The 24,265-nt window shown below is 38.9% G+C and overlaps 1 protein-coding gene across 12 annotated transcripts in view; it reads right to left on the minus strand.

The window, feature by feature from the left end:
* The window catches only part of USP37 (ubiquitin specific peptidase 37), a 119,186-nt gene that overhangs the window by 45,722 nt on the left and 49,199 nt on the right, over positions 1 to 24,265 (minus strand). For all 12 annotated transcript variants that reach the window (XM_055109112.2, XM_055109111.2, XM_055109113.2 and 9 more), the window contains 3 exons: positions 14,031 to 14,192; positions 2,056 to 2,187; positions 1,764 to 1,887 (listed from right to left, as the gene is read on the minus strand). In XM_055109112.2, the coding sequence (XP_054965087.1) occupies positions 1,764 to 1,887; positions 2,056 to 2,187; positions 14,031 to 14,192 (418 nt within the window). The remainder of the gene's footprint in view (positions 1 to 1,763; positions 1,888 to 2,055; positions 2,188 to 14,030; positions 14,193 to 24,265) is intronic.

Below are 24,265 nucleotides of genomic sequence, written 5' to 3' on the forward strand. Positions count from 1 at the left end.
TCTTGTCACAATAGCTTACTGAGGCTGGGTGTTGTGCCTCATACCTGTAATTCCAGCACTCTGGAAGGCTGAGGCAGGCGGATCACTTGAGGTCAGGAGTTCGAGACCAGCCCGGCCAACATGGTGAAATGCCATCTTTATTAAAAATACAAAAATTAGCCAGGTGTGGTGGCAGTCCCTGTAATCCCAGCTACTTGGGAGGCTGAGGCAGAAAAATTTCTTGAACCTGGGAGGCAGAGGTTACAGTGAGCCAAGATCGCACCATTATATTCCAGTTTGGGTGACAGAGCAAGATTCCATCTCAAAAGAAAAGAAAAAAAAACCAACAACAAAAAACAAAACAAACAAAAAATAATAGCTTATTAACATTATAATTTATACAGTGAAAACCCTTGAAAGTCAATGACATATGTGAACAATGTCAGGTTTATTCTTATAAGAATTTGGGGAGCTGCATATTTTGTGAATAAAAACAAATGACAGATTATATATTCTTAATAATTATATCAGTTGCACTGACATGAATCAATGAATAACTCCTCACTATGTTAAAAGAGGTAATTTTCGCAGGTAACACAGCCCAGGTCCTTGCACTGGTAAATCAAATCTATATATTAAAATATGGTACAATACACAGAAGAGTCACATTTAATCTTACTACAGCTCCTTAGGTTTTTCTTTCTTTCTTTCTTTGAGATGGATTTTCGCTCTTGTCACACAGGCTGGAGTACAATGGCACAATCTCGGCTCACTGCAACCTCTGCCTCCAGGGTTCAACCGATTATCCTGCATCAGCCTCCCAAGTAGCTGGGATTACAGACATGCGACATCACGCCTGGCTAATTTTTTTGTATTTTTAGTAGAGATGGGGTTTCACCTCATCAGTCAGGCTGGTCTGGAACTCCTGACCTCAGATGATCCACCCGCCTCGGCCTCTCAAAGTGCTGGGATTACAGGCATAAGCTACCGCACCCAGCCTCTCCTCAGGTTTTTCAATCTATAATGAACACACATACACAAATCTCGTTTTAAAATAAAAATCAAGAAACACACTAAAATCATGTCAATTTCCATGATTTCTTACATGTTATTTATTTAATTTTTATTTTTATTTTTTTGAGACAGAGTCTTGCCCTGTAGCCCAGGTTGGAGTGCAATGGTGCGATCTCAGCTCACTGCAACCTCGGCCTCCCAGGTTCAAGAGATTCTCCGGCCTCAGCTTCCCGAGTAGCTGGGATTACAGGCATGTGCCACCATGCCCGGCTAATGTTTTTTAATCTTTAGTAGAGACAGGGTTTCACCATGTTGGCCAGGCTGGTCTCAAACTCCTGACCTCATGATCCACCCACCGTGGCCTCCCAAAGTGCTGGGATTACAGGCGTGAGCCACCGCACCTGGCCTATTTTATTTATTTTTATAAATATTTATTTATTTATTTTTTGAGATGGAGTCTTGCTCTGTCACCCAGGCTATAGTGCAGTGGTATGATCTTGGCTCACTACAACCTCTGCCTCCCGGGTTCAAGCAATTCTCCTGCCTCAGGCTCCCGAGAAGCTGGGATTACAGGCGCATGCCACCACGCCTGGCTAGTTTTTGTATTTTTAGTAGACACAGGGTTTCGCCATGTTGGCCAGGCTGGTCTCAAACTCCTGACCTCAGTGACCTCAGGCGACCTGCCCACCTAGGCCTCCCAAAGTGCTGGAATTACAGACGTGAGCCACCGTGTCAGGCCTCTGAAACGTTTTAAAACAATTAATACTCACATTCTGCATATAACCAGAGAATCTCTCTGCTGTAGCTGAAATGGCATTTTTAACCTTCTTGAGTAAATCCTTTTTGGTCTCTGAATTACAGATATCTTTTTTAACAAGCAAGTGTGCAAAGCGTCTGGTAAAACAAAAAACACAAAGTTAGCACGTTTTACATGACATGGCGTGATATTTTAAAGAATAATTACTAATAATGGCACAGAAAATTTTTGAGTGTCTAAAATTCCATTATTCTATAATCAATGAAGTAAAAGGTTACTCAATAAGCACAGTACATAATGATTACCTGATAAGTGCATTGAGTGGAATTTTCTTCCATGGGATACCTTGTTTAAGCAAGTCATTTGCAAATGACTGGAGTGAAAATAGAGATTGTAGAATAGCATTCATATAGCAGGTATTTCCCAAATTGGAGAAGCTGAAAATTAAAGAAATAGTGCTTTAGAAGGCAACAGGAATTCCTAAAGTATGTTCAGTATAGTAGGAGTTCTCCACTTTATGTTTCAGAATCACCTGGAGGGCTTGTTAAACTACATATTACTGGACCCTAACCCCAAGGTTTCTGATTCAGTAGGTTTGGACACAAATGTGTCCAAAAAAAGAAGGCACAAAAATGTCCATTTCTAACAAGTTACTAGATCACGTTGATGCTGCTGGTCTGGGGACTCTACTTTGAGAACTACTGCATTATGACATTATAATAATAGGCCAGGCGCAGTGGCTCATGCCTGTAATCCAAGCACTTTGGGAGGCCGAGGCAGGCAGATCACTTGAGGTCAGTAGTTTGAGACCAGCCTGGCCAATATAGTGGAACACTGTCTCTACTAAAAACACAAAAATTAGCCAGGCATGGTGGTATGCGCCTGTAATCTCAGCTACTTGCAGGCTGAGGCAGGAGAATCACTTGAACCCAGGAGGCAGAGGTTGCAGTGAGCCAAGATTGTGCCATTGCACTCCAGCCTCAGCAACAGAGTGAGACTCTGTCTCAAAATAAATAAAATAAATAAATAAATAATAACTTAGTTTGATCTAATGGAAAAGTATACATTTTCAAAATTAATGCTAAACATGACTGGGGGCTTACCTAAAGTGCTTTTCATTCTTACTTATAATTTATTTTTTCATTTAAATATAACTTATTCATTTCTCTGAAAATGAATGCTCAGAAAAGGAATTACTGGGTCATAGAATATATGTGTTTAGGTACTGCCAAATCTTTTTCCTAAGTACAAATATATTTTTAAAACTTTTTATGCCGGGTGCAGTGGCTCATGCCTATAATCCCAGCACTTTGGGAGGCCAAGGCGGGTGGATCACAAGGTCAGGAGGTGGAAACCATCCTGGCTAACACGGTGAAACCCTGTCTCTACTAAAAATACAAAAAATTAGCCAGGCGTGGAGCCATGCGCCTGTAGTCCCAGCTACTTGGGAGGCTGAAGCAAGAGAATTGCTTGAACCCGGGAGGCGGAGGTTGCAGTAAGCTGAGATCACGCCACTGCACTCAAGCCTGGGCAACAGAGCAAGACTATGTTTTTTAAAAAAACAAACAACAACAACAAAAAAAACCTTTTAATTTAGAAATAAATTTAGACTTCCAGAAGAGATGCAAAAATCTTTACCTGGATTCACCAACTGTTATACTTCTGTAATATGCACTTCATCACTTAATATCCCTCTCTCTATATATTTTTCTGAAACCATTTCAGAGTAAGTTGCATTTATTAAACCCCTTTAATTCTAAATACTTTAGTGTATATTTCATAAGACTATTCTTATAAATAATCAGAGTACAATTATCAGCATCAGTAAATGTAACACTGATACAATATTCTATCTAATATACGTTTCTTAATTCAATTTTGTCAACAGATCCAAGAAGGTTCTTTATAGCTTTTCTTCCCTCACTTAGGTACAAGATTCAGTCCAGGATCACATGCTGTTTTCATGTCTCTTTAGTTTTCTTTAATCTGGAGTAAGTCCTCAGCTTTCTCTTACATGACACTGACATTTTTGAAGAATACAGTTCTCCCTACCCTGGGTTGTTTTATTTTTGTTTTTGAGACAGGGTCTTGCTCTGTTGTCCTGGCTGGAGTGCAGTGGTGTGATGACAACGTACTGCAGCCTCAACCTCCCGGGCTCGAGCAATCCTCCCACCTCAGCTTCCCCACTACAATGTGTGCCACTATGCCTGGGTAATTTTTTAATTTTTGTAGAGACGGATCTCACTATGTTGCCTAGGCTGTATTGAACTCCAGGGCTCAAGCAATCCTCCTTCCTTGGCCTCCCAAAGTGTTGGGATTACAGGCGTGAGCCACTGCACCCAGCCTGTTTTTTTCGTTTTTTCTTTTTTTAGACAGAGTCTTGCTCTGTTGCCCAGGCTGGAGTGTAGTGGCGTGATCTCAGTTCACTACAACCTCTGCCTCCCGGGTTCAAGCAAGTCTCATGCCTCAGCCTCCCAAATAACTAGGGTGACAGGCGTGTGCCACCATACGCAGCTAATGTTTGTATTTATTTATTTATTTATTTATTTATTTATTTATTTATTTTGAGACGGAGTCTTGCTCTGTTGCCCAGGCTGGAGTGCAGTGGTGTGATCTCAGCTTACAGCAACTTCCATCTCCCAGGTTCAAGCAATTCTCCTGCCTGAGCCTCCTGAGTAGCTGGGATTACAGGTGTGCACCACCAGGCCTGGCTAATTTTTTTGTATTTTTAGTAGAGGTTTCATCATGTTGATCAGGTTTGTCTTGAACTCCTGATCTGCCCGCCTTTGCCTCCCAAAGTGTTGGGATTACAGGCATGAGCCACCGTGCCCAGCCTGTATTTTTAATAGAGACGGCGTTTCCCCATGTTGGCCAGGCTGCTCTCGAACTCCTGACCTCAAGTGATTCACCTGCCTCAGCCTCCCAGAGTGCTGGGATTACAGGTGTGAGGCACTTCACCTGACCTAGCCTTATTTTTAATAGAACATCCCTCATACTGGGTTTGCTATCTCCTCATGATGAGATTCAGCCTAAACTGGAAGAGCACATGAACAAACAGTGATACCATGTCATGCCTTTTTTTTTTTTTTTTTTGAGAGCTTGTTTGGAGTTTCTAGCAGGGGAGTGCAGCTACTCGTATACCCTTGACTGAAGACCAGTCCTCCTCTATCGGGGATGGTCATCCTCTTTGACTGAGCACGCAGGTTTGCGACAGATACACATGGAGTGGTGAGGGAGGAAGGGGATACCCGCCTAGCCAGTCAGATCAGCCAAATCAACCCTGGTGAACAACGGGGTAACAGATGTCACAGTCAGATCGCCCTCACATCCAATCTTTTTTTTTTTTTTTTTTGAGAGGGTCTCATTCTGTTGCCCAGGCTGGAGCACAGTGGCACAATCTTGGCTCCCTGCAACCTCGACCCCCCCGGACTCAGATGATCCTCCCACCTCAGCTTCCTGAGTAGCTGGGGTTACAAATGCGCACCACCATGTCAGGCTAATTTTGTATTTTTTTGTAGAGACAGAATTTTGTCATGTTACCCAGGCTGGTTTTGAACTCCTGGGCTCAAGCAATCTGCCTGCCCTGACCTCCCAAAGTGTTGAGATTATAGGTGTGAGCCACATGTCTGGTGGATACTGTATCCTTCTAAGGGCATCACATCCAGGAATACATGATATTCCTGTGTTGCCCAGGGGTGATGTCAATTTTGAGTACCTGAGAGAACTACTGCTTCTGCTTCTGCCTATGAGGAAGTTTGAGAGTCTGGAATTACCTTCCTACTATAAACAATGAGAAAACTGGACAAAATAGAGAAAACAGCTATTTTCAGATACTAGACAATAGGCAGCACAAAACAGTGATCCATAAGAGAAGGAAAATAAATGATGTGAGCCCTACTATTACCCAGATTTTCTGTCTGGAGGCAATTTGTGAACTGCAATTCAGGGAGCACCCAAACAGAGCCCAGAAATCTTACCAAGTTGAGCTGAGAGAAATGAGTTCGAAAAGCTGAGGTTGCTGAGATTTCTGGGACAGAGTACTTGAGAGGAAGGAACTGAGCAAAGGAAAAGCTCCAGAAATCTGCACAGCAGTCTGCTTGAATATTTGGCTGAATACCAACCTGTGTATGCAGAGTGAAACTCAGTCTTCTTGACACTAATCAAGAACAACTTCAAGGAAAAGAATGTTTACTATGGAGCTACTGGCCAAACAACTCCCAGAACTCACACAGGGACTAAAATTCCACCAGTTCGAATTTATACCAGTCAGAGTAGAGAGACCTAGATGAATTCACAGAGTGTTAACTGAGACTCCAAAGGAACTATGCTTTAGGAAAGGAAGCAAATTAGCCTTAGAGTAAAGGATACTCTATATTCAAAAAGAACTTAAGCAGATCACACAGCTGAGAAAGAAGAAAAAAAAAACAGAAATGAAAAAGAAGAACTTAAACAGGAGACTCAAAACAATCAAAACTACTGCAGACAAGAATATTAAAACAACTACTTAAAATATGCTCTACACGATCAAGAATGGAAAGGAAATCATAAACATAATGAGAGAAGTGAAAGATTTTTTAAAGACCCAAATTAAACTTCTAGAGATGAAAATCACAATATTTAAAATGAAAATTTCACTTGATGCGATTAATAGCATATTAGACACTGTAGAAGGAAATATCTGAACTTGAAAAGACAGCAACAGAATAGATTTCCACTAAACCTGTGGGACGATATCAAATACAATTATATTTGTATCAAATATAACTGGAATCCAGAGAGAAGAGTCAGAAAAAAAATCTGAAAAAATCAATATATAAAAACGTTCAAAATCTGATAAAAACTAGAAACCCACAGATCCAAGAAGCTCAACAAATCCCAAGTGAGATAAACACAAATCAAAATGAAGCCCATCAAAATAAAACTGCTAAAAATTAGCAACGAAGAGAAAATCTTGAAAAGTAGTCAGAGAAAAACTGTCTCAGTGCCTTCAAGGAGGAAGATTAAATCACTTACAAGGGCAGAAGAATTAGACTGGCATCTTATTTCTGAAAAGCAAATACAAAGCAAGGTAACAGTAAAGTAGCATTATAAGAAACCCAAGGAAAGAAAGCATGACCCAAGGATTTTACATCCAGCCAAACTATTTTTCAAATATCCAAGCTAGAGAAAAAATTTTGAATATGCAAGAACTAGGGAAACAAGGTACATAATTGTAAAGTTAAGACTAAAACAAGATTAAGACCGTAGGCTTCTAGTCAGAAATTATACAAAAAAGAAGACAAAGAAAAGATATCTTTAAAATACTGAAAGAAACACATTATCACGTTAGAGTTCTATATAAGCTAGATTTCTAGATCCAATGGAAATATCTTTTAAAATTAAAAGCAAAATCCTTTTTCTGACAAACAAAATCTGAGAATACTTGCTGCCAAGAGACATGCACTGTAAGAAATGTTAAAGCGACATTCTTCATGCAGAAGGAAAAATGATACCAGACAGAAACTCAGATCTACACAAAAGAAGAGCACTTAAAACAGGAAATCATGTGGGAAAATACAAAATACATTTCTGTCTCATCTTTTAATTTCTTTAAATACACTGGACTGTTTAAAACAATAACACCAAATAATACACTTTAAATAGGTAACTACACGGTACGTGAATTTTTAAGGCTGTAAAAAAATCCTAACTACGTATTGTGGGATGTATAACATACATAGAAGTAAAATGGGCTGGGCGCGGTGGCTCACGCCTGTAATCCCAGCACTTTGGAGGCCGAGGCGCGCAGATCACCTGAGGTCGGGAGTTCAAGACCAGCCTGACCAACATGGAGAACCCTCGTCTCTACTAAAAATATAAAATCAGCAGGGCGTGGTAGCACATGCCTATAATCCCAGCTACTCTGGAGGCTGAGGCAGGAGAATTGCTTGAACCCGGGAGGCGGAGGCTGCAGTGAGCCGAGATCGCACCATTGCACTCCAGCCTGGGCAACGAGAGCAAAACTCCATCTCAAAAAAGAAAAAGAAAAAGAAAAAGCAGTAAAATGTATGATAACAGTATAAATGATGTGGGGTGGGAGGCAATAATGGAGATAAAATGAACACAAAGGAAAGAAAGAAAAGAGAAAAAAGTAACCAAGGACAGATGGAACAAATAGAAGACAATTAGCAAGATGGTAGACTTAAACTCAGCCTTATCCATAATTGTGAAAAATGTTAATGGTCTAAATACTTCAACCATCAATTTAGACTGGATGATCTAATCATAAAAATGTGGAGTCACTATTAATATAAGACACAGCAGACTTCAGAAAAATATTATCAGGGATAAAAAGGGGCATTTCATAACAATAGGGAGGTCGATTCATTAAGATTTAATTAATATAATCCTAAATGTGTATGTGCCAAAAACAAAGCTATAAAATACATAAAGTAAAAACTGACAGAACTGGAAGGAAAAATATACAGGTTTCTGGCCTAATATACAAATTTCTGACCTAAGTTCTACTTTACTGGGTATCAGGACTGCAGCCTCTGATTTCTTATTGTTTCCATTAAATAATCTCTCCCTCCCTTTATTATAATACTTTTTGAATTACTGTTCTACGTATATTTCTAGTATGCAGCACAGAGTTCAGTTTTGCTTTATGAGACAGTTTTAGACTTTTTATATTGCTGTTAACCCCTTTATCATAAATTTTTAAAATCATCTAGCCTGTCCATTTTATTATTTTATGTTAGAGACAAGGTCTTTCTCTGCCACTTAGGCTGGAGCACAGTGGCACGATCATAGCTCACTGAAACTTTAAACTTCTGGGCTCAAGCAATCCTCCAGCCTCAGTCTCCCCGGTAGCTGGGATTAAAGACGTGTACCACCATGTTGGGCTAATTTTTTATTTTATTTTATTATTTGTAGACAGAGGGTCTTGCTATGTGGCCCAGGCTGGTCTTGAATTCCTAGCCTCAAGTGATCCTCCCATTTCGGCCTCCCAAAGCACTAGGATTACAGATGTGGGCCACTGTGCCTGGCCTAGCCTGCTCATTTTATTTATTTTTTTATTTTTGTAGAGACAGGGTCTTACTATGTTGTCCAGGCTGGTCTTGAACTCTCAAGCTCAAGTGATCCCTCCAACTTGGCCTCCTGAAGTGTTGGGATTACAGGCGTGAGCCATTACACTCAGCCTATTCATTTTAAATGGTATCCTTTGACTCACACCTATTACTTTATGAAACAGTCAACTACATTATTCTACTTTCTTCCTTCTCTCTCTTCACCCATTTTCTTTTAGTTGCAATCTTACTACTTTATCAGAAAAAAAAATTGGGGGGGAAATAGTGTCTCATTTTGTCACTCAAACTAGAGTGCAGTGGTGTGACCACGGTTCACCGTGGCCTCGACCTCCCAGGCTCAAGCAATCCTCCCACCTCAGCCTCCCAAGCAGATGGAACTACAGGTGTGCACAACCACACTTAGCTAAATTTTTTTTGTATTTTTTGTAGAGATGTGGTTTTTCTGTGTTTCCCAGGCTGGTCTCGAACTCCTGAGCTCAAGTGATCTGCCTGCCTCAGACTCCCAAAGTGCTGGGATTACAGGTGTTAGCCATCATGCCCAGCTGACATAATGTTTATATACCATTCTTTTATATGTATTCTCACCATTGTTTGTCTTAGTTCTATAACTGAATATATGAAATGTTCATCATTTACATTTTTGTCAATGTTTCTCCAGTTACTCTTGGACGCATGAAGCTCATTTTCTGTAGAGTCCTCAGGAAGAGCAAATGTGTGTATAGTATTCCAAGTTCTTATACTCCAAACCTTTTTTCTCTAGCTTGCATATTTGACATCTTGGCTTGGCATGAAATCTTTGTTTCACACCTCCTTTCATTGAGTTTCTTGAAAATGATGTTAGTGTTATCCTGCTTTGCATGATGATTTTGAGAAGTCTGATGCCAGACTATTTCTGTTGCCCTTGTAAGTTATTTCATCTTTTTGATTCAGGAACTGAGGATTTTTCCTTGTCTTTAAAGTCTAATAGTTGTACTAAGATATGTCTTGATTATTCTAGGTCAATTTTCCAGATTGAAAGAGCTGGAAAGCTCTTTCAATATACAGATTCGAGACTTTTATTTCAGTGAAGTCTTCTTGGATTATAGCTGTTTTGTTGGTTTTTTTGAGACAAAGTCTTGCTCTCTGTCACCCAGGCTGGAGTGCAGTGGACTATCATGGCTCACTGCAGCCTTGACCTCCTGGACTCAAGCAAGCCTCCTGCCTCAGTCCCCTGAGTATCTGGGACCAGAGGTGCACGCCACCAAGCCCAGCTAATTTTTGTACTATTTGTAGAGATGGGGTTTCGCTATGTTGTCCAGATTGGTCTCGAATTCCTGGGCTCAAGAGATCTACCCACCTCTGCCTCCCAAAGTGCTGGTATAACAGGCATGAGTCACCATGCCCAGCGGGATTATAGTTTTTAACACTACTTCTGTCTCAATGCTTTAATCTTCTTCTTCCGGGACACTAATTATATGTAATATGGGTGTATTCTTTGCCTTTTTTCTAGTTCAACTACTTTCTTTCTGGCTTTTTTTTTTTTTTTTTTTTTTTGAGATGGAGTGTCACTCTGTCACTCAGGCTGGAGTGCAGTGGTGCGATCTCAGCTCACTGCAACCTCCGCCTCCTGGGTTCAAGAAATTCTCCTGCTTCAGCCTCCTGAGTAGCTGGGATTACAGGCACATGCCACCATGCCTGGCTAATTTTTGTATTTTTAGTAGAGATGGGGTTTCACCATACTGGTCAGGTTGGTCTCGAACTCCTGACCTCAGGCGATCCATGTACCTCCCAAAGTGCTGGGATTACAGGGGTGAGCCACCATGCCCGGCCCTTTCTGGCTTTTTATACTTCTTTTTTTTTTTTTTTTTCATCTTTTTTTCCCTGGCTTTCCTTTTTAAAGCCCATTTCCATTTGAAATTATTTTCACTTGAGTATCTTTAATTTAAAACTTCATTTTCAATATATCTTTTCTTCTCCATCTTTTCTGAGTTCAAGCATTTGTCATTTCATTTATTCTTGCTTGTCCATTGTCATTCTCAGTTTGAATTTTTTTTTTCTTTTTGAGACGGAGTTTTGCTCTGTCGCCCAGGCTGGAGTGCAGTGGCGCAATCTCAGCTCACTGCAACCTCTGCCTCTTGGGTTCAAGCAATTCTCCTGCCTCAGCCTCCCGAATAGCTGGAATTACAGGCACCCGCCACCACATCCAGCTAATTTTTTTGTATTTTTAGTAGAGACAGGGTTCATCATGTTGGCCAGGTTGGTTTTGAACTCCTGACCTCAAGTGATCCGCCTGCCTTGGCCTCCCAAAGTGCTAGGTTTACAGGTGTGAGCGGCGCCTGGATTTTTATTCATGCTACTTTTTCATATTTTCAAGTGCTTCTTTCAAGGTATTTAATTATATTTATTTATTTATTTATTTTATTTGTTTTTTTGAGATGGAGTCTCACAGTTGTCCAGGCTGGAGTACAGTGGTGCAATCTCGGCTCACTGTACTCTGCCTCCCTGGTTCAAGTGATACTCCCTCCTCTGCCTCCCAAGTAGCTGGGATTACAAGCATGTGCCACCATGCCCAACTAATTTTTGTATTTTTAGTACAGACAGGGTTTCACCATGTTGGCCAGGCTAGTCTCGAACTCTTGACCTCAAGTTATCCGCCTGCCTCGGCCCCTCAAAGTGCTGGGATTACAGGTGTGAGCCACAGTGCCTGGCCTTAATTCTATTTAGCATCTACCCACTGTAAACAGTTTACTTCATGGTTTGTTCTAGGGGGCAGAATTTTCACTGGCTGAAATATTTTGATTCATGCTTCTGTTTTTTTCTTATAGTCATGTTTTAATGGAAGTGGCCTGCTTTTTTACATTCCTATTCATTTTGTGAATAGGGCTTAAGTGAAGCACTTAGTTTAGCAAAGTATAGTTTCTTTAATGGATGAGAATGATGGAGGTGGAGGGAGGGGAAAAAGAGAGGTTGGCACGTCTTGTTTCCCTTTCATTTTGACATGATCCTTAATTTTCTTCTCTTGCTTCTAAATCAAGTTTCCAGACTTGGCTAATTCTTCCCTATAAGTAATGATTCTTTGAGGCTGTTATTCTGGTACCACTGACATTCAAGCCTCTTCCCTATAACTAGTTCTGCAAACTACCAAGATCCAGATTCAGTATTTTGCTACTTATTATTGGATTTTATGTTTCTGGGAGTGATTTTCTTCAGTGCTTCATCTAAGTCTTCCACTCCTATAAATTATTTTTCATGGAATCCCTTAGGCTCCTTTCCCTAACTCTCAGCACCCATAGGCTTAACCAGTAGAAAACAGGAACACTGAAGGAATTTGGTTTGCTTCTGTTCTGAAGAAGGTAACTTAAAGGTGGTGGTATTGTCTCCTAGCAATGCTGAAGCATAGATTATGTGTGCTTTTCTTTGTACTCCTCGTTAATCTTATGTTTTTTTTGGAGGATTTGTGAGGAACATTGCAATTAGGCAGTCTCCATTACCCTTTAGACCTGGTAGTTTTCTACTCAGTTTTTTTTTTTTCTTTTTTTTTTTAAAAGGAGTTCTTAGTCCTGAGTACTTACACTGCTTGAAATTACACTAAACTAATTCCTGGAAGAAGTCTAAAAGAGAGGAAAGATGTATTTCTAAAGATGGGTATAGGTACTAAGCAGAAATGAAAGAAACACTGAAGAAGCCTAGAGTACCAAGGGTGGCAACTCACAAGGCTCTCAAAAGAGTCTGAAGGAGGTGAATAACAGAAACCACAAGTAAACTAAAATATATACAGGAGAAGGCAATAGGAAAATGAAACAAGTAAGATCAGGGTAGACAGAGACACAGACCCAGATGAAGAATGGTCACAAAATGGGATAGATAAGACCAATATAAAATGTTGTCTGGTTAGGAGGCAGCAAGATAACTGAGGTTGAACAATTAGAATGAAGAACAAAGGAAATTAAGCATTTGACTGGAAAGCAAACATCATAGAAGAGTAGAAAAGATGAAGATTAAAGAAAGCAACAGGTAAGCAGAAAGGAGAGTGAATTGTTTTCACTGCAAATTTTATGATGTTTTCTGCCAATATATGAAGCATATAAACTACTACGGATAAGCCATTTGGCAAATACCACTCATTCAAGTAATGTTGTAAGTTTAAAGCTGGTATAAAAGCAGTACTTTGAGTGAGATTAAAAACAAATAAGTTAATAGGTTATGAGAGAGCAGTTTGGTAAAAACAATTAAAAATTTCAAACTGTCTTCCTTAGTCTTAATCCTTAACAATTTTACTTCCGACAATTTATCCTACAGAAAGTTCCAACAAGCATTAAAAACATACATATGTGTATAACGATCTTCATTCTAGCCTGAATTACATTTGGAAAAAAGAGAAACCTAAATGCACACTTACATGGTTGAAAGTTCTGTATTAATATACAAAGGTGCCAAGATTAATGTGCAGTGAAAAAGATAACAGAGAAGCAATATAGCATAGTGATTAAGAATGCAATTGCAGCACAACTGCCTGGATTTACTACTGCTGTACTACTGACTATATCACTTTGAGCAAGTTAATTAACTTTGCTAAGCCTTATTTTATTCATAAAACCAGATTTTTAATATATCTATCTCAAAGACTTGTTGCGAAGATTTAAAATTAAAAAAAATCAATTTAAGCACTTAGCAGACAGTATCTGGCATGTAATAAACACTTTAGGTAATAGAGCTACTGGCCAGGAACAGTGGCTCATGCTTGTAATCCCAGCACTTTGGGAGGCTGAGGAGGGAGGATTGCTTGAGGCCAGGAGTTCTACCAACCTGCAACATAGTGAGATCCCATTTCTATTAAAAAAAAAAATTAAAAGATAGCTACTATAATTACTACAGTTATTATACTATGATCTCATTTTTGTGTTTAATATATATATAACCATGAAGAAACTAGGGAAAATATATAAAAAATGTTGAAAGTATCTCAGCAGCAGAATGAAGTGTACTGGGTTGGAAAATACACATTTTCTGCTTTAAAATGAATATTATATATATTCCAAAGTTCTAAAATTGTTTGGTGAACAGAAAATGAAGTTAACATTACTTATGGATGTAATAAATCTTTAATAAGTGATCTAATTTCTAAATATTTTAGAACTTTAATGTGACTCCTTTAATTACATTTTACACCAAAGCACACTTCTATTGAATCACTTTATAAAAAAGAAAGTAAAATGAAAGAATTGACCTACCCCTGCAGTTGCTGCTGTTGGTGAGAGGAAAGGGGCACTCTTGGTTTATTCCAGCCAGTGTAATCCTGGTTACATCTCAGTTTTTTAACAGAAAGAGGAACTGGCTGAGGAAGAAATCCCAAACTTCTTTTGGCAGAGGGAGTCTGGCTTGAAACATTAGTCCTACAAAAAAGCATAAATAATGAAGCAGCAAATAAATTTTTGAATACTACTATTTTCCTTGAATAGATTAAGAGAAGTCAATGTTTAAGGAAAAAAATCTTGAATTTAGGGAAATATCAGTAATAATGATCACTTAAGGGAAAACTCTACAAATGTAAATTAGCACATCTGTTCCTACACAGTTGGAGAGGGTTATAATACAGAACATATTTAACCTACAACCAAAATAATCCATGTTAATGGCTTGAAAAAGAAAACAATACATATAGTTTCACTGTTATCCATTTTATGGATATTACATTTACCTAGTCTTGAACAGATTTACAGTATACTTTTTCCACTGTTACAAATAACACAACAAACATTCTTACCCAATCTCCTTGAGAAATTCCTCTAGTTTATATGCATAGAAGTGAAAATGTTGGAGGTATTTTCAATCTTCATTTTTAATTTTTTGAGATATTGTGATTATTTTCCAAAAAGGCTATACCAGTTTATACTTCAAAGAACAGTAACCTTCCATCTCCTCATATGTTTACATTACTTATTATTATCAGTTTTAATTTTTTTGCTGGGTCCGGTGGCTCACGCCTGTAAGCCCAGTACTTTGGGAGGCCAAGGTGGGCGGATTGCTTGAGCTCAGGAGTTTGAGACCAGCTTGGGCAACCTGGCGAAACTCCATCTCTATCAAAAATGCAAGAAAATTAGCCAGGCGTGGTGGGGAGGACCTGTAGTCACAGCTACTTGGGAGGCTGAGGTGGGCAGACTGAGCCTGGGAGGCAGAGGTTGCAATGAGCGCAGATTGCACCACTGCACTCCAACCTGGGTGACAAAGTGAGAAGGCATCTCCAAAAAAGAAAAAAAAAAGTTTTAATTTTTACCAATAAGGAGACACTTTATCTCACTGTTATTTGATTTTGCACTGTCCTGATTACTACTGAAACTAACATATTCATATAGTTGTTTACTCTTTTCTGAATTGCTTTCCTATAGAGTAGGTCTTTTTTTTTTTTTTTTTTTTGAGACAAAGTCTTGCTCTGTCACCCAGGCTGAAGTGCAGTGGCGTGATCTCGACTCACTGCAACCTCCACCTCCCGGTTTCAAGCGAGTCTTGTGTCTCAGCCTCCCAATCCCAAGTAGCTGGGATTATAGGTGTGTAACACCATGCCCAGCTAATTTTCTTTTTTTTGAGATGAAGTTTTGCTCTTGTTGCCCAAGCTGGTGTGCAATGGCGCAATCTCGGCTCACTGCAACCTCCGCCTCCCGGATTCAAGCGATTCTCCTGCCTCAGGCTCCCGACTAGCTGGGACTACAGGCGTGCACCACCACACCTGGCTAACTTTTTGTATTTTTAGTAGAAACGGGGTTTCACCATGTTAGCCAGGCTGGTCTCGAACTCCTGACCTCAGGTGACCTGCCCGCCTCGGCCTCCCAAAGTGCTAGGATTACAGGCGTGAGCCACCATGCCCAGCCTAATTTTTTTGTATTTTAGTAGAGAAGGAATTTCACCATGTTGCCGAGCCTGGTCTCAAACTCCTGAGCTCAGGCAATTTGCTCGCCTCAGCCTCCCAAAGTGCTAGGATTACAGGCGTGAGCCACTGCATCTGGCCCACATTCTAATTTTAAAATTTTTATACTGGGAAATTTATCAATTTTTTCTTTTCTTTTTTTTTTTTGTATCTCGTTTAAGATTTTTGTATCTTGTATTTTGTTTAAGAAATCATCTTGTACCATAAGAGCACAGAAATTTTTTCCTGTATTTTCTCTTAACAGTTAAATTTTGCTTTCCCTTCTATTTAGGTCTTCAATACAGTTATAAGTGTCTTTTTCTGTATGTTGTGAGGCATACTTTTCTATAAGATTTACTTTTCTATAAGGCAAACCAATTGTTCCCAAATTACTTATTGTTTGTCTAAGCCATGTGTTAGTGGCTGTTTGGTTTGGTACTTAAAAAAAAATGTGTAGGCCAGGCACAGGTGGCTTATGCCTGTAACCCCAACGCTCTGGGAAGCTGAAGCAGGAGGATCAGGAGTTTGAAACCAGCCTGGTCAACATATCAAGACACTGTCTCTATTATTTTAAAATTAAGGCTGGGCACAGTGGCTCACACCTGTAATCCCAGCACTTTGGGAGGCCAACGGAGGCGCATCACCTGAGGTCAGGAGTTTGAGAACAGCCTGGCCAACATGGAGAAACCCTGTCTCTACTAAAAATACAAAAATTAGCCAGGCGTAGTGGCGCACGCCTGTAGTCCCAGCTACTTGAGAGGCTGAGGCAGGAGAACTGCTTGAACTTGGGAGACGGAGGTTGCAGTGAGCTGAGATCATGCCACTGCACTCCAGCCTGGGGGACAGAGAGAGACTCTGTCTCAAAAAAAATAAAAAAAGTTAAAAATTAAAAATAAATTGCGAAATAGAATACTCACATGGGAAAAGTGTATAAAAATCAAATGTGGAGCATAACAAATTTTCATAAAACAAACACTTGTGTAAATAACCTTATTAGTGTCTAAACCCCAAGTTCCCTTTCCAATTACAACTCTGCATTCCTCTAACCTAAAAGTCGGCATTATCTAAAAGTTTTATCCCTTACTACAAACCCCTAAATATTGTACTTTGGATAATATGTGATGTATCTATTTTCATCTTGTTTTCAACCTTTCTGCATCTTTATATTGTAGTTGTTTCTCTTTTACATAGCACATACATTTTCTTCTTCCATTAAATCCTGTGTATACTTTAACTGGAATATTTAGTATATACTCATATAAATTTTATATAAATTTAGTATATTTGTATCAGTAATGTCAGTACTGATTTGGGTTATTTCTTGAATTTTATGATGCATTTACTATTTGTTCTACATGTTCTATGTTCCTTTTTCTCTCCTTTATGCCTTCTTTTAGAATGTTTAACTATTTATTTCATTGTCTCCCCTCCGTTAGTCTGGAAATAATATAGGCATATATATATATATATTAACTCCTGGGCTCAAGCATTCCTCCCATCTCAACTTCCCAAGTAGCTGGGACTATAGGCATGCACCACCATGTCTGGCTAATTTTTGTATTTTTTTGAAGAGATGGGGTCCCGCTATGTTGACCAGTTGGTCTCAAATTTCTGGGCTCAAGTGATACTCTCATCCTGGCCTCTCCAAGTGCTACGATTACAGGCGTGAGCCAACCATGCTCAGTCTAGAAATTTAATGGATGTCCTAAAAATTATATTATGCATTAAAAATAGAAACAGCTTTACTGAAGTATAGTTGACATACAATAAAATGCACACATTTAAAGTGTATAACTTTAAGTTCTGACATATATACACTCATGAAATCATCACCAGAATTAAGATAGTGAACATATCTATTACTCCCAAAAGTATCCTGCTGCCCGTTTGTATCCCTTCCTCCCACTCCTCTCTGCCTGTGACTTTGTCTCTGTGACCAGGCAACTACTGATCTGTTTTCTGTCACTATAGATTACATTTTCTAAAATTTCATATAAATGGAATCTTACAATATGCACTTTCTTATGAGGTCTTTTACTCAGCCTAATTATTTTGAGATTCATCCATTCTGCTGGGTGTATAAACAGTTCATCCTTTCTATTGCTAGACAGCATTCCATTGTATGAATATACCACAATTTGTTTAACCACTTACTTTCTCTTTTGAAATAGTTTTATTTTTTGAGACAGGGTCTCACTCTGTTGCTCAGGCTGGAGTACAATGGCGCCATCACGGCTCACGGCAACCTCTGCCTCCCAGGCTCAAGAGATCCTCCCATCTCAGCCTCCCAAGTAGCTGGGATCACAGATGCACATCACCACGCCCTGCTAATTTTTTTTTTTAACTGTATTTTTGGTAGAGATGAGGTTTTACCATGTTGTCCAGGCTGATCTTGAACTCCTGAGCTCAAGCAATCTACCCGCCCTGGCCTCCCAAAGTGCTGGGATTACAGGCGTGAGTCACTGCGCCTCGCCTGAAACAGTTTTAGATTTACAAAAAAGTTGCAAAATGGCTTTCACCCAGCTACTCCTAATATTAGAATCTTATATAACCATAGTACAATGACCAAAACCAGGAAATTAACAATGATACAATACTATTAACTAGTAACCTACACATATTATTCAAATTTCATCAGTATTTTCACTAAAGTTCTTTTTCTGGCCCAGGATCCCACAATGCAAGTAGTTGTCATGTTTCTTTACTCGTACAATCCTCAATTTCTTCTTTTTTTAATGGCTTTGACAATTTTGAAGAGTAATGGTCAGGTATTTTACTTCATTTCCTTCAACTGGGTTTGTCTGATGTTTTTTCATGATTGGATTGAGGTTATGCATTAGCAAACAATAACAGCTAAGTGACACTGTGACCTCCTCAGTGCATCATATCACAGAGTCTATAATGACAATGTCTTATTACTGGTGTTGGTAATCTTGATTTCTTGGTTAAGGTATCTTCTGGGTTTCTCTACAGTGAAGTTACTATTTTTCCTTTTGTAATTAAGAAATATAGGGAGATACTTTTGAGACTATGCAAATACCCTGTTTCTCATCAAACTTTTGTCCACTAATTTTAGCACCCAATGATACATTTTGATGGCAATTATTACTGCAGTATTTGATTAAGGTAATATTTTATTCCTACAACCCTCTGAAATTCTTAATTGGAATTCTTCTGTTAGGAGAGCTCTTCAGTCTCTACACATTCATTCATTCATTTCAGTATGGACTCAGACATATTTATTTTTTTTCTATAGGTTTAATCCAATATTATCATTTCGTAACTATAACTGTTCTAGTTTGGGCCATTGGTAACCCTTTCAGGTTGGCTCCTGTGTCTTTTGGACATTTCCTCATACTTTTTTGTGCATATCTTTACTTTCTGGCACCACAAGATGTTATAGACTGATCTTGCATTTTCCCTGCTCTAGCCCTGGAATCAACTATTATTTCAAGGAGCTCTGCTTTCTTGTACTGAATAATGGTATTTAAAAATCAGGGTCTGCAAGCTACCACTGACTTTCTTCACAGAATTAGAAAAAACTACTTTAAATTTCATAGGGAACTTTTTTTTTTTAAGAGCCCGTATAGCCAAGACAATCCTAAGCAAAAAGAACAAAGCTGGAGGCATCACGCTACCTGACTTCAAACTATACTACAAGGCTACAGTAACCAAAACAGCATGGCACTGGTACCAAAACAGATATATAGACCAATGGAACAGAACAGAGGCCTCAGAAATAACACCACACATCTACAGCCATCTGATCTTTGACAAACCTGACAAAAATAAGCAACGGGGAAAGGATTCCCTATTTAATAAATGGTGCTGGGAAAACTGGCTAGCCATATGCAGAGAACAGAAACTGGACCCCTTCCTTACATCTTACGAAAAAATTAACTCAAGATGGATTAAACACTTAAATGTAAAACCTAAATCCATAAAAACCACAGAAGAAAACCTAGACAATACCATTCAGGACATAGGCATGAGCAAAGACTTCATGACTAAAACACCAAAAGCATTTGCAACAAAAGCCAAAACAGACAAATGGGATCTAATTAAACTAAAGAGTTTCTGCACAGCAAAAGAAACTATCATCAGAGTGAACAGGTAACTTACAGAACGGGAGAAAATTTTTGCAATCTATCCATCTGACAAACATCCAGAGTCAACAAGGAACTTAAACAAATTTACAAGAAAAACCAAACAATCCCATCCAAAATTGGGTGAAGGATATGAACAGACACTTCTCAAAAGAAGACATTTATGCAGCTAACAAACGTGAAAAAAAGCTCATCATCGCTGGTCATTAGAGAAATGCAAATCAAAACCACAATGAGATACCATCTCATGCCATTTAGAATGGTGATCATTAAGAAGTCAGGAAACAACAGATGCTGGCGATGATGTGGAGAAACAGGTATGCTTTTACACTGTTGGTGGGAGTGTAAATTAGCTCAACCATTGTGGAAGACAGCATGGCGATTCCTCAAGGATCTAGAACCAGAAATATCATTCGACCCAGCAATCCCATTACTGGGTATATACCCAAAGGATTATATATCATTCTACTATAAAGACACATGCACACATAAGTTTATTGCAGCACTATTTACAATAGCAAAGACTTGGAGTCAACCCAAATGCCCATCAATGATAGACGGGATAAATAAGAAAATGTGGCACATATACACCATAGAATACTATGCAGCCATAAAGAAGAATGAGTTCATGTCCTTTGCAGGTACATGGATGAAGCTGGAAACCATCATTCTCAGCAAACTAACACAGGAACAGAAAACCAAACACTGCACGTTCTCACTCATAAGTAGCAGTTGAGCAATGAGAACACATGGACACAGGGAGGGGAACATCACACATGGGGGCCTGTCAGGGGATGGGCGGCAAGGGGAGGGAGAGCGTTAGGACAAATACCTAATGCATGCAGGGCTTAAAACCTAGATGACGGGTTGATAGGTGCAGCAAACTACCATGGCACATGTATACCTATGTAACAAACCTTGCACATCCTGCACGTGTCCCAGAACTTAAAGTAAAATAAAATAAAATAAAAAAATCAGGGTCTGGCACTAGGGTGCTCATAGTTACTTGGGTGCAATTGCTTCAAGGTACCCCCCCTAGTGGACTGAGCTAGGAAATGTATGTACGTGTGTAACCCAAGATATACACATGCATGTATGTTTATTTTGAATCAATCTACACATGAATTTACATATATAAAACCTTGAGTTCATATTAACATCTCTGATTCTAACTGAACACCAAAGGTTCATACTAGCTTTCTTCCTTTCCTTATTTCTTTCTCCGACATTGCAAGCCTGGATCTCAGTATCTACAATGTTTACTTGTTCAATCCAAGTATACACATGAGGTGGTTTCTGAACTGCTAACCCTACACCCCTGTGAGAAACAAATTATGAACTAGAGTACAACATTTGTGTACTCATGCATTTTTGATATATTGAAGTCTAATGTAGCTGACTCTTTTACCTTCTCCTGGATAATGAAAGAAACTAGGAACAATTTAACTCCATTTAATTATTCTGTGTCTTCCTTCACTTCTGGTTTATATGTTATTGTTGTCATTTAAACCCAACAAGATATTACTATTGTTTTGTATAACAGAATTTATCAAGATAGACAGCATATTAACTTTTCGTTGCTCTTCATCCTTCCTGAAGCTCCAACCTTTAATCTGAGTTCTTTTTCCATCTGCCCAAAAACTTCTTTAGCATTTCCTTTAGTACATATTTGTGGGTAAACTCTGTTATTATTTTGTTTTGTATGATAGTGTCTATTTCACCTTTACTTCGAAACTATAGGATATTTTCACAGCAAATAAAATTCTATGTTGGCAGTTATTTTATTTCTGCATATTGAAGATATTTCTGGCTTCTACAATTGCTATAGAAAAGTCAAAGGTCAGATATTTTTGCTCCTTTGAAGCTGAAATGTTTTCTCCCGGTTGCTTTTGAGACTTTGTCTTTATTTCTAGAGTTTCACTATGACATGCCTAAGGGTAGGTTTCTTTTTCTCAATCCTACTTGGTATTCATTAGGCTTCTTAATTCTAAAGTCTGATTTTATCACTTTTGGAAAATTCTCAGCCAATATCTTTAAATACAGTTTATACCCCAATGTCCCTCTTCTTTGAGACTTTAATAAGACACAATAGACCTTTTAACTATATTATGTCTCTTACACTCTCCTGTATTGTCTTTTTCATGTTTTATTCTAGAGCCTCTTCTGAGTCATCGTTCAGATCACTAATTCTCTCAATTACTATTCCCCACCCCCCTTTTTTTTTTTTGAGATAAGGTCTCATTCTGTCACTCAGGCTGAAGTGCAGTGACATAATCACAGCTCATTGCAGTTTTGACCTCCTGGGCTTGAGCAATCCTCCCACCTCAGCCTCCCAAGTAGCTGGGACCAAAAGTGCATGCCATCATGCTTGACTAATTTTTAATTTTTTTGTAGAGACGAGATTTCCCAATGTTGCCCGGGCTGGTCTCAATTATGTTTTATATGCTGGAAAAAAAATCCAAAACAGATTTGAGTTTTTGTATTTTTCATTTCTAGATTTTCTATTTGATTTTTTTAAATCTGTGATAATTTCACAGTTTAAGGTTTTCTACAGAAATTTCCTTTATTTCTTTTGATGTGTTAAATATTGTTCTTTTATAATCACTGACTCATTAATTCCAGAATATGTGGAGCCCTGTGGTCCACTGCCGATCTAAACTATTTCTTCTAGTAATAATTCATGTTGACTTGTCTCACTGCATGTCTGGACACTGAACAGTATTTAATCAAATCTAAGATACAACCAATTATAAGACATAACATTTATTTCAGGTAGTACTAAGAAAGAAAAAACAATGTCAACCAAAGTATATAATGACTTCTATGGCTTAGAATTTTTACTTCTTACTGGAAGCTTTTTATGTAACTAGATACACATTTTTATCATGTTGCTCTTATACAAAAAGGAAAATATAAAACCGGTTAAGATATTTCTAATAACTCACATTCAGAATCTGAATCTTCTGAATCATTTTTCCCACCCAGGGTCATAGATTTTTCAGTTTTTCCAAAAAGTGCTGCTACCTGTGCTACTAAAAACAAAGGTGATGTTGTATTTCTTCTTTCTTTCTTTTCTTTTTTTTTCTCCAATTAAGCCCACAGTGTGATGATGCTGCATTTCTAGATAGTAAATAGTGCCACACTATGTCTCCGGGAGTTTCCTTCTAAGCCAATGACATTCATTTGGCAAGGTCTAATACTGAGGTTATCTTAATCTTACCAAAAGAAGCCCACAGATTTTCAGATCACAACTAGAATTTGCTGCCCTTTCTTAAGTGGTCATTTTAAGTGGTCTGACTAAAAAATAAAGTTTTTCAGTAATACCACAAATGACAACCAAGTCTGCTAATGTGCAGGTAATGCCAACTATGTTACAACTGCCTCCTGGCAGCAATTTAAGATGTCACAATATCTGATATACTTCCATTGTAAATACTAATGTGAAAAAATGTACATCTAAGAATTATAGAAATATGTTGAGGTGTAGGAAAATGTCTTCCCCCAGAGAGAATTTTCATTTAGTACATTTATTATGTCAATCATCTAGGATACTAGCCACTTATAATCAACTTAATTAAATTTCAGTGCTTGCAATAACTGGGCCATACAGATTAATAAAATTCACAGAAAGGCTGGCTTACTTCTAGCTCATCCTTATTCCCAGAGGGAACCCTTCAGTACACACTGATATATGTGGAGTAATGTACTAGGCTCCCTATATTGGTAGGTCCTAGCCTCTATTGTCCTTCTAGACTCATGAGTGTGTCAAAAGCACTGCTTGGTCTTTCAGCAATCTCTTCTGGTTCAGCCAACATGCTTGGGAACTCTGGATTTCCTCCTCCCTTCTCGGTTTGGTAATTCCTCACACTCCTGTCAGTTTTTTCTTGTTTGTTTTTTGTTTTTTTTTTTTGTGACAGAGTCTCCCTCTGTCCCAGGCTGGAGTGCAGTAGTGGCGGGATCTTGGCTCACTGCAACCTCCCTCTGTCCCAGGCTGGAGTGCAGTAGTGGCGGGATCTTGGCTACTCGGGAGACTGAGGTAGAAGAATAGCGTGAACTGGGGAGGCAGAGGTTGCAGTGGCTAATTTTTGTATTTTTAGTAGAGACGGGGTTTCACCACGTTGGCCAGGCTGGTCTTGCACTCCTGACCTCATGATCCACCCACCTGAGGCTCCCAAAGTGCTGGGATTACAGGCGTGAGCCACCACACCAGGCCTCCTGTCAGTTTTTCAATGCTCTGAAAATTCCTGCATTATTTTTTTCCTTTATTTGAAAGAGTTTTGCTCTGTCACCCATGCTGGAGTACAATGGTGCGATCTAGGCTCACTGCAATCTCTGCCTCCCGGGTTCAAGCAATTCTCCTACCTCAGCCTCCTGAGTAGCTACGATTACAGGTGTGTGCCACCATGCCTGGCTAATTTTTGTATTTTTAGTAAAGACGAGGTTTCACCATGTTGTCCAG

The sequence above is a fragment of the Pan paniscus genome, chromosome 13 (genome assembly GCF_029289425.2).
Source record: "Pan paniscus chromosome 13, NHGRI_mPanPan1-v2.0_pri, whole genome shotgun sequence".
NCBI lineage: Eukaryota > Metazoa > Chordata > Mammalia > Primates > Hominidae > Pan > Pan paniscus.